This window comes from Lepisosteus platostomus, chromosome 26 (assembly GCF_059453375.1).
Source record: "Lepisosteus platostomus isolate fLepPlt1 chromosome 26, fLepPlt1.hap1, whole genome shotgun sequence".
In the NCBI taxonomy this organism is placed as follows: Eukaryota; Metazoa; Chordata; class Actinopteri; order Semionotiformes; family Lepisosteidae; genus Lepisosteus; species Lepisosteus platostomus.
This window is the reverse complement of record NC_142636.1, coordinates 6,209,811-6,221,322: the sequence shown is the minus strand read 5'-3', so window position 1 is coordinate 6,221,322 and position 11,512 is coordinate 6,209,811. Positions and strand designations below refer to the sequence as shown.

Sequence of the window (11,512 nt, the reverse complement as noted above, 5' to 3'; positions counted from 1 at the left end):
TTTTTATGTAATTTTGTTGGGGCTGGCTAGGGATTGAATTGCATTTAATATCACATTTAACAGTCTAATGGTACAGACTGTACAAATTATTGTACGTTTCCGAACGACTCGATATACAGCCCATGACACCAGTGTCACAATTAAAGACGTCCGACGAAAGAGTCGTAAATAGCGTCAGTATTACCGAACAAGGGGCTCCGTTCACCTCTAAATTGCAAAGCAATATACTATTTTTAAGTTGGTTTTGCGAAACGACTGAAAAGCGATTACAACGAACAAATTGTAGGAGTAAAGCAGGGTAATGGGGCACTACAGGATCGTATCCCGAAAACGTCGATGACTTCCCTCGTTTGGAAGACTTATTATCGTCAATAAGTCTAGAATATACGAGTAGACTGTGTACAGTATGTCACAGTAATGGCCGTGTCTCCCGTTTTTCAGAAGGGAAATCAAAAACAAATTAAGCACAGACATGCAAGTACAACTACTTTTGTTTAATCAAACCCTTGGTCTTTTAAGTGAGACTTCAGTGTGTAACTTATTACAACTGTATTCTTAATTTGACCTTTGAGAACCAGAAGGTAAAGGTTAAGAACCACTGCCCCTAAAGCATCCCAAGACGCAAGGTGAAGTGGTTTCAGAAGCATGCCTTGCTTGACATAGCCACCTTTCAAACTGATCAAGTGAGCAAACCGGTTGGAGTCTCCAACGTATGTACAAATCACATATCCTTCATCACTCTGCATTCTCGAATGAAAAGGACACCACTTCCTCAATAGTAGTTTATTAATACACATCAGATTGAACTCCGATTTGGCTCAGCTCATGGACGTTTTCCAGAAGATAAGAGTCGAGATGGCCCCCTAGACTTTGCACGTCTGGATACTTCCATTTTTACAGACGACCCAGAGGACGTCATTGTCATACGATACATGCTGGCTTAAACAAACCCCCTTCAAGGGCTTCCACTGTCTTCCAAAAGGATTACAGGCATTGACACCAACCCTGCAAGAGAGATGGGGTTTAGGAGCTGCAGATCCACTCAAGACATCCCCCTCTTCATGGATTAAAAATGCCCTTCCAGACGGAAGGCATTCCCACCTGTTAAAGACCACTCCATTCCTGTTCACCCCGTACACACTGCCGTCTGTGCCCACCTCCACCATGGACAGGGAGCCCTGAATGGGGTACCACCTGTCAGAGCCCTTGCAGTTTTGCTCCCTTATACCCAGCTTGACTTGGATTCTTCCTGCACTGTTCACTCCCCAGCAACCAAAAGGTCCGCAGGAGTAGTACTTGAGCCGGCCTGGGACTTGGAGCCAGGGGGCTGTAGACTGGCCTGCGTGGGGTAGCCCAGGCCTGCCATTCAGGCAGTAGATGGAGTGTGCTGCATTAACCCCTGCCACAAACACGTCTCCACCAGCATCCACCTGCACCAGCCGATCTGCAACAGCGGAGAAACCCACGAGTTGAGCTATACTGCAGCCTTGGAAGCTGAGGGACAAGGTCCTAACAGAAAAATGGGAGATTTGGTTGTTGAAATTATACCCCATCTCAGGCTTCTTATGCCTTCAATACCTTCTTTGTTACACACAAAGGCAAAGCAGCAGGAATTTCAGCAAGTGCATTTGGGGAACCTTTACAGAATGCACTCAAGTCCATACACATTCTACAAATGTGTATCTAATCTTACCTGGTTGCATTTGGATCCACCTCCCCCGCAGCCACTTGAACACAAGGCTGGCGAGACTCACACTCCAGAGCCCTGCTGGCCCCACACTCACATGTTTCCCCTTCATGGCCAGAGAGACCCAGCTGTTGCCCTGGTAGCTGACCAGGTTGTCTGCATTGTCGACTCCACACACCCTTCCAGCACCAGCATCTATCTGCTTCAGACTGCCAGGCACAGCCCGACACTGCAGGGCTTCAGCCACAGACACTGGGGAGGAGAGGACACCACTGGGTCAGTAACCACCAGCAAGATCAAGTGAAGCAGCCTGGGGTTAAAGCTGCATGTCAGATGCTCATGATCCTACTATGGGATCAATCAAAACATACAGGACAGAAGAAACAAGCCAACAGGGCTTGTTTGCATCCATAAAACCCACAAATGAACAGAGGCCAATGCACAGCATGTCAACAGTTTTACAGAACTTCAAAAGCACACTTTAATCCATGACTTGGATGTTTCACAAATGGCACCAGGTCTTTTTAGGCAACATCTATACTCAAAACCCAACCAGCTATACTGAAATCCATATATATCAGCAGCATGCAGTTACTGCTCCTCAATCCACCCTTGTGCTGCTCTTTCTACTATATCTAAAGCTTACCTAGAAGACATCCTACAAGCAAACACAACACACAGCCTCTCCCTTCCATGTTGATGAGTGATCCCACAAACCTCATATGTAGTATAAGCCGCAGCAGTGGCCTTTATATAGTCAAGACTGCTGGGCTTCAGCTCCTACACACACCTGTCTAACCAGGTGTTAAATTGTGAACCATAAAGAGCTGCTGATTGAATCATTTAAGTATCAATTATAGAAGACGTCATTAATTATATAATCCTCAGGGTGTAGGAATTATGGAGACAAAAACTGAAATTGAAGCCCATTGCTTCAGATAGTCATGAGCTGGATTAGTACTAATATCAGCAGTGACATCCTCCAGAAGTGCAGGTCAGGGGTGGTCACAGGGACAGCTAGCACACAAAAAACTCTGTAATTGCTTGATGCAAACAATAACTAAATTAGCTAATGAGACAACTAGTTTAATTGCATATCTGAATATTTTGTTACTCTTGTTTTTTGTCCTCAGAAATGTTTTTTCAGATTTCATCTCCAAGATTAAAAATGTAATTTTTCTGAACACTCAGAAGAAAATATCTGGGCCCTAGATTGAAATATTCCAAGTCTTGTCTTTTTTCTCAATTAATTTGATGTGGGGGAGGATTAGTGATAAATAACCACTACAACACTGCTCCATCATCTTGTCAGGGCTGTAAATGATTTGCTGGCTGCATCTGACTCTCAGTATTCTTATGCACCTTGATATTAGTGGCCCTTTGTGCTCAAATCTTGCTCAAATACTTGCAGGCATTCTTGGCTATCAGCTGTACTATTTTTATTAGGTTCCTCTTACATTTGACTGGCAGGTAGCATTTTGTTTCTCATGATCCTCATAAATCCCTCATAGCCCCAGTCAATCGCGGTGTGCCTCAGGGTTCAGTCTTGGGCCCATTGCTCTTCACTATCTATATGCCCCTTCTCACTCAGATCATACGCAAATATGGTTTTCAGATTCATTGTTATGCCGAAGACACATTTTGCAGATTTACATTAAAACCTCTTCCCCCTCTGATCTTTCACCTTCATCGCTTATCTCTTGACTATGTAACATGAAGCTCTTGTTGACATCAAATTCCTTGAAACTAAATAGTGACAAAACAGAAATGTAACTGGTTTGCAGCAAATGCCAGTTGGGAACACATTGGGGAGATTCACAGTAATGGTGGATGGCTTCTCCATGAAGGCATCAGGTACAGGCAGAAATCTGGAAGTCACACTTAATCCTCTCCTTTCTTTTGAGCCCTATGTGAGAAATTTTTCACCTTAGAAACTTCCCAATATTAGATAGATACTTTATTGATCCCATGTGGGAAATTGCAGTGAAACAGCAGTTTAGCACAGTCAACACAGCACAGTGTAACGAAATAATACAATAATACAATACATACAATAGATTCAGTACAGTCAGTGTGCACTTACAAAAGTTGCTCATAGTACAGAATATACAAAAAACGGAACAGTACACAAAAGGCTGTATTGCACATTATAAATATAAAAATATATTGAACAAGTCCCTAGCATATATTGCACAAAAAAACAGTTGCAAACAAAAAAAAAACAGATTTAAGCAGAGAGTTTAATGTTTAGTCCAAAAACAGGTCAATGTCAATGTTGCCCCTGCCCAGACACACAGTGGATGAGTTCTACAGTCTTATGGCAGAAGGCAAGAATGACCTTCTGTAGAGCTCCCTGTCGCACTGTGGTTGGATCAGCCTCTTGCTGAACGTGTTCTTCATTCTCACTAGCATATCATAGAGGGGATGGGAGACATTGTCCATGATGGCCATTAATTTGGACACCATTCTCCTCTCAGCCACTACCTTCATGGGGTCCAGATCAGACCCAATGACAGAGCTTGCTCTTTTGATTAGCTTGTTTTGCCTTTTAGCATCCCCTGCTCTAATCCCAGAGCCCCAGCACAACACTGTATTGAAAATGGTGCTCACTATAACCAACTGATAGAATATATGAAGCATCTTACTACACACATTGAAGGACCTGAGCCTCCTCAAGAAGTAAAGTCGGCTCTGACCCTCCTTGTAGATGGCCTCGATGTTCTTAGACCATTCTAGTCTATCGTCAATGTGCACTCCCAGGTACTTGTACGAGTCCACCATCTCCACCCCACTCCCATGGATGCAGACAGGAGTAGGTTTGACCCTCCTCCTCCTGAAATCTATCACTAGCTCCTTCGTCTTTGCCACATTCAATTGCAGGTGGTTCTCCCCACACCACTCCACAATGCTGCTGATCATTCCTCTGTACTCTTCCTCTTGCCCACCCTTGATACATCCAGTTAGGTCAAGACTGTCACAGCCCTTTAAATGTATTTCCTTGTAGTTTCTACTTGTGCTCTCCTTCTTGTGACTTCACTGTTCCACTTTGAGTAAATCCTGCTTTGGCTCTCACTGCCTACTAGACTAATTGTTGTTGCAGAGACAGTCTAGAAGTTCAGAATTTCACTTGAAACTTCACGTGCGCTTCCTAATCCTCCTAAAACTGGTATCAGCTGCAAACAATAGGTGAATTACACCTGAATTCACACAACTACTGGCAAAAAGGAAGTACTGTAGTTACTCCACCCAAGTCAAGCAGTCACATCTTCATACAGCCTTGTATTTATCAACCAGTTCTCATTCCAACCACGATTACCTTCCAGCTGTAACTTGGTTTATTACTGCAACCTTTATCCACATCTGTCTGAAAGCTAAATACACCAAGTATTTGTTCTCATGACTTCCCCAAAGAAGCAAAGCTTCTCTGGCTAGTACTCCTTAGGACAGCAGTCACCCTTCTTTAGAGGTTCTAGAAAAGGGATTCTAGTGTCAAAGAAATGTTGCCTCAGTGTCACCTGAATGAGACCCCATTCAGCTTTTAGATTGAGGGGAAAAAGAAAGCATGCAACACAAACTACAATTTCCAGGCCATTTTATTTGGCTGTAAACGCCTGTAGGTGCCAGGCTCAGACCTGGACTCGGCCATCTTTGCACACAACCCAGAGGATTCCTCGGTCATAGGACACATGCCTGGTCACACCAGCAGCCCTTAGAGCCCACCACCTCCTGCCAAAGGGGTTACAAGCATCAATACCAAGCCTGCAGGAAAAGGCACAGGGTTAGAGCAGCCTAGAATTAGGACAGTCATTCATGCACCCATGTGTGTTATCCCCTCCCCCAGCTCACCTCTTGAAGACCACTATTCCTGTTCACCCCATACACACTGCCATCTGAGCCCACCTCCACCAGGGACAGGGAGCCTTTGCAGGAATCCCCACTCACATCCAGCTTGACAAAGATCTGGTCCAGCCTGTTCACTCCCCAGCAGCCAAAAGGTCCACAGGAATAGTACTTGAGGGAGCCCACAACAGGAATCCAGGGGATGTTGCCCTGGCCAGCATACTGCAGCACAGGCCCTCTGTTCAGGCAGAAGATGGAATTGGCAGCATTGACACCAACCACAAACTTGTCTCCACCAGCATCAATCTGGATGAGGGAGCCTGCAGAGGACAGCAAGAAATACAGCTGTTCTCAGGAGGGGGCAGTGCAGTGCTCATCCCGCCGTTACTAGGGAGTGAAATAGCTGCCTTTAGCTAGAAAAGGCATTGACAGGTAGCCTGACAGAGCCAGATGGATTCATGGAGAGACCCTGAAAGCTACCATTTCCAACCTCTCTAGATCAGCTGTAGCCTCACCTGGTTGCACTGGGATCCACCTTCCTCCAAGCCACTTGAACACAAGGCTGGCGACACTCACACTCCAGAGCCCTGCTGGCCCCACACTCACATGTTTCCCCTTCATGGCCAGAGAGACCCAGCTGTTGCCCTGGTAGCTGACCAGGTTGTCTGCATTGTTGACTCCACACACCCTTCCAGCACCAGCATCTATCTGCTTCAGACTGCCAGGCACAGCCCGACACTGCAGGGCTTCAGCCACAGACACTGGGGAGGAGAGGACACCACTGGGTCAGGGACCACCAGCCAGATCGAGCAGAAGCAGCCTGGGCTTAAGGCAACATAGGATCATTAGCCTCCCCCCCCCACCCAACACTGAGGGCCTAATTAAGATACAGGACAGGAGAAACAAGCCAACAGTTCATCAATGCATCAGCAACCCCCCATTTACAAAGAAATGGTCATTACACATAAGGGAACACAAACAAGGTTTTGCAGAACCTCCATAGCACATGGAGACATTCAAGTCATGGATTTAATATAAATAGCTCTCCACGTACAGTCTATTTTTAGGCAACATCTACATTCAAGAGCCAATGAGCTACACTGAAACCATAAATATTAGCAATCCACCCTTGCCCTACAGCTTTTCATTTAGGCAGAAAACCCAAACCTTACCTAGAAAGCAACACACACACCTTCTACCTTCCATATTGATGAGTAATCCCACAAATCACATGTACTGTATACTATTAGCCCCTGCAGTGGCCTTTATATACTCAGATGAACAATGCACAGCATGTCAACAGTTTTACAGAACTTCAAAAGCACACATTAATCCATGACTTGGATGTTTTACAAATAGCACTCCAAATATTTTTAGGCAACATCTATACTCAATACCCAACCAGCTTTACTGAAATCCATGTATGCCAGCAGCATGCAGTTATTCCTCCACAATCTGCCCTTGTGCTGCTCCTTCTAATTAAAGCACTATATCCAAACCTACATGTATCTCTATCTACCCTTCCCCTACTGCTTTTAATTAAAGCAGTAAAAGCTAAGTCTTACCTAGAAATAAGACCACAAACAAACACAATACACAGCCTCTCCCTTCCATTTTGACAAATGATCTCACAAACCTCATGTATAGTATAAGCCCCAGCAGTGGCCTTTATATACTCAAGACTGCTAGGCGTCGGCTCCTACACACACCTGTCTAACCAGGTGTTAAATTGGACCATAACGAGCTGCTGATTGAATCACTCAAGTTTTAATTACAGAAGACATCATTAATTGTATTCTTTCCACAGAACTCATCCTCAAGCTCAATTCTCATGAAGGTGTATCAGGACTTATTTGCAGAGCCTAGGACTAAAATGTATTACAAAGCTAAATACTTGCTTACTCTTGTTTAAAACCTTGGCTGTCTTTGTCCTCAGATATTCTTTTCATTTCATGTTTCATCCGTCAGATTAAAGATGACATTTTCCCAACACTCAGAGGAAACTGTCTGGGGCCTGATTTGAAATCTTCCAGGAAGAGGATCAGTCATCTGTGAAACCACAAGTTACTCGATTCAGGATGGGATAAATGATAGCTTTTAAAGCTCCCACATTACGAGTGATCAATGGGGCATTTTAGGACTGCTACCTCACAGTTCTTAGGATTGAATTCCAGCTGAATTTCCTGCTGTGTGGAGCTTGCATGTTTTCCATGTGGAGTTTCTCTATGGGACCAGTTTGCTCCCATTTTTGAAAGGCAACCTGGCTTGTCTAAGTGGTTTCCAGAATTTCTCCCCCTGTGTTTGTGTGTTTGCTCCCAATGGTACTCATGTTTGTTGTTTGGTGTCTGACTGTGAGGATATTCATGAGCAGGTAGATGTTATAACCTCCTACATAAACTTCTGTGTTGAAAATGTGATTCCATTTAAACAGGCTATGAGTTATTAAAAGTAAGCCCTGGGTGCAGACATTTAAAGAAAATGAAAGATTATGGGAGAAAGCGATTGAAAGGAAGATACAGGAAGAAGGGAAACAGGCTCAAAGAGATTAGAAATCCAAGGTGGAGAAATTGGTGAATGGAAACAGTGCACAGGAGGCAGGATGTAAGATCAAATCCAGGACTGGCCTGGTCTCCCATAGTAACAGATTGCTTGAGCCACACACCTCACCTCAATGAACTGAATTATTGTTTTAATGGAGTTTTTAATGGAAGTTCGGGAGGAATGAAGACAGCCGAGGTCATTTGACACAGCTGCTGCAATTCCCACTAATTCTGACGTAAGCAACCGGTCTCCATATATACCAAACATCACCCTCTCTTCTCCTTTGTTCGTTTTCTGCATCCCTCCTCCACCCCCTCTTCACCTTTGCAGCTGCCCAATTGGTCGCATGGGGGTCCTATCCTCTCTGTCCAACGGGCGGGAGGTTGGTCCTCAGCCAAGCCGGTTAAGCCAAGTCTTCACATCCCAATAAACGATTCTAATTTCTTCCAACCTTTCGGCTGCTGTCATTCCTCGTGAGCTCAGCTTGAGAGTAGAGAACCAGTAGAGGCCATTTTTAACACTGGAATTGGGCTCACTGGTGTCTCTCCCTTGACCAACTCAGTCCTGTATTCTGTAGCCTGTTTCAGAAGTCACATCCCACTATTACAGGTCTAAGGTTGTGGAAAATAAGTGTTCTTCTGATTTTATTACTGTTTTAATAATTAATAATAATAATCTCTTACACTTATATAGCGCTTTTCTGGACACTCCACTCACAGCACTTTACAGGTAATAGGGATCCCCTCCACCACCACCAGTGTGCAGCCCAACCTGGATGATGCACCAGTCCGCTCCCCACACACCAGCTCTCAGTGGGGAGGAGAGCAGAAAGATGAAGCCAGTTCAGAGATGGGGATTATTAGGAGGCCATGATTGGTAAGGGCCAGGGGGAAATTTAGCCAGGACAGCAGGGTAACACCCCTACTCTTTTCGAGAAACACCCTGGGATTTTTAATGACACAGAGAGTCAGGACCTCGGTTTTACATCTCATGCGAAGGATGTCACCTTTTTACAGTATAATGTCCCCGTCACTATACTGGGGCATTAGGACCCACATAAACCACAGGGTGAGCGCCCCCTACTGGCCCCAATAACACCTCATCCAGCAGCAACTGTAGTTTTTCCCAGGAGGTCTCCCATCCAAGTACCGACCAGGCTCACACCTGCTGAGCTTCAGTGGGCTCTCAGCTGTGACTTGTAGGGTGACATGGCTGCTGGCCATGTAGTTTCTATAACTCTCTTAGATCAAGAACAAGTGTTTGTTTCCACTCTGTGATCAGGGCTAGTACTTCAAGGCCCAGTACTTCAAGAGTTTAAGGTGGTCAGTTCTTGGACCTCTGGATTCAGAACAAGTAGATTCAAATGATTTCTTTATCATATGGCATAGGTCAAAGGTCATAGGACATAGGTCATAGGTCGTGGCAAAACAGCTGTCCTCATAGTCCAACACGTCCTGACAAAGGGGTTACATGCATTAAAACTCCGATGAAAGAAAGATAAATGACAGCTGTTAGAGCAAGGGGAGCATCCAAAAAATGGATAATGAATAAAGACAGATCCATCTCCCATCCCCCATGTTACTGCAGCCTCATCTACAACAGACACCTCACCAGTCTCAGTCTGAATTAATTCGGCAGAGGGAGGATGAAGACCATTAAAGAATCCTACTTAACAACAGTTGTCATAAAGACAGTTCATTCAATTCCAGTTCCAAGTAGCAAAGGAGCATTTTTTCCAAACATCGGCTGCATAGAGCCCTGTAACTCAGGAGTTAGTCAACGAGGCTCCCAAGTAAAGCTGGGTGCTGTAACTTGGGCGTTTCTATCCACCTCCTCCATCTGAGGGTTTATGGCAGAAACTAAACTACACTTTGCCCAATACACAGCTCACCTGTGCTTCAGAATGGAATGTGTTCAACAACTGTATAGAATAGTATGTCTTCCAGGGCGCCTTTTTGTAGAAAAAAAGGAACAAAACTGCTTCTAAAGCACAAGCAATCTGGAGCCATTCCATGAGATCTGGGGCCCTTTTCCTCAATATTTTTAAAAACAGAGCTTTGTTAAATATCCCTGATTGTTTTATACAACCATTAATTGTGTGATTACGGCTATGGATTTTTAATCTATTGTCTGTTTTTTTTATATGTTTCTCATTAAAAATATCAAATCTTTTTAAAAACAAAACTTGAAAAAAAGATCCCACAGCAGTCTATCCAGAGGCCAGTCTGCCAAGCAGCAGTGCCATCCAGTGGTCAGAAAGCTGAGCACAGACGGGTAGGACTGGAACGAGATGAGGGATAACGTAAGAAAAATAAAAGCAAATAACGTTAGGTTATATAGTTAACAGTAACGTTTAAATCAGGAGATGCTATATAAAAATTGTACCACTAGTAATGCTTCATTTCAAATTTGCTGTCAGTGTTACAACAATGATACTGCTCTTAATTTGGCCCAAACTGTGAAGAGTGACCAGATACATTCTCAGGTTCAAATGATTGTCCTGCACTATTCAGGGGCCCAATTTAAGTATTGAAAATCCTAAGGGGCAACAAGTCAACCATATGACCTTCACCTTCCTGTATGGAAACTATAGGCAAGTGCATTTAAAATAGAGAACAAGAAACACTGTGCACAAAATGTTGTCCAAAGTACTGTATGCATCTATACTTTTGCAGGTATCATGTTTTGTCAAAAAAAGTCTCAATGACATTCTAGTAGCAATTATTACATATTCAACCTACTACTTTAGTTAGAAGTTACTCCATGAAAATGGATAAACCCTGATCACATAATGGAAACAGACAAATGAGAATACCTCAGATCACAATTGAAGGAACTGCATGCAATAATGAAGCACATGATTTCAAATAGATCCAACTCTCCGTAAAGTTTCTCAGAAAGGTACTAATAGGTATGTATATGGCATGGACTGCATTTTGAATTGTACAAGCCACATCCCACCCAACTAGTTATAGCAATGAAGTACTACACCTGAATTTGAGCTAAACCTCAGCTGAGGATTCAACCATGAAGATGAACTCCATTGTGTAAGAAAAAAAAGCACCCAGTCAACATGGTTAGGGATGTAATTGAAAGTTAAGACCAAGTGCTTTGCACTAACATTATGGGAACAAACAGATTCAACCCCACCCCCAAAAGGTGCTTTGTTAAGCAACACTGGGGTGGTTTAGGTTTAAGAAAATGAAAGGCCTTGAGGACCTGTCACAGCCTCAACTTACATCCCTGTTTAGGGCCACTGGAAAAGACCAATCAGTGATGCTCCCCAAGAAACATGGTAGCATTTTAGTAAATCCATTCATGCACAAAACCAGGACTAAACCATTGTGCAGAGAGACTAGATGTTGTATGTTTCCCCAATAGCAACTTATTACAGGGAAGGGGCCATGTGAATAGAGAGCTCACAGGTCTGGATATTAACGCTTA

The 11,512-nt window shown here is 43.9% G+C and overlaps 1 protein-coding gene across 1 annotated transcript; it reads right to left on the bottom strand.

Moving 5' to 3' along the window:
* Positions 1–768: 768 nt before the first annotated feature.
* LOC148639836 (uncharacterized) lies at positions 769–7,165 on the bottom strand. The gene is made up of 7 exons (XM_088621603.1): positions 7,093–7,165; positions 6,043–6,288; positions 5,568–5,847; positions 2,334–2,434; positions 1,694–1,939; positions 1,102–1,444; positions 769–1,005 (listed from the first exon to the last, which is right to left on the bottom strand). The coding sequence occupies exons 1-7, from the start codon at positions 7,139–7,141 to the stop codon at positions 864–866; spliced, it is 1,407 nt and encodes a 468-aa protein (XP_088477729.1). The 5' UTR covers positions 7,142–7,165; the 3' UTR covers positions 769–863.
* Positions 7,166–11,512: the final 4,347 nt, after the last annotated feature.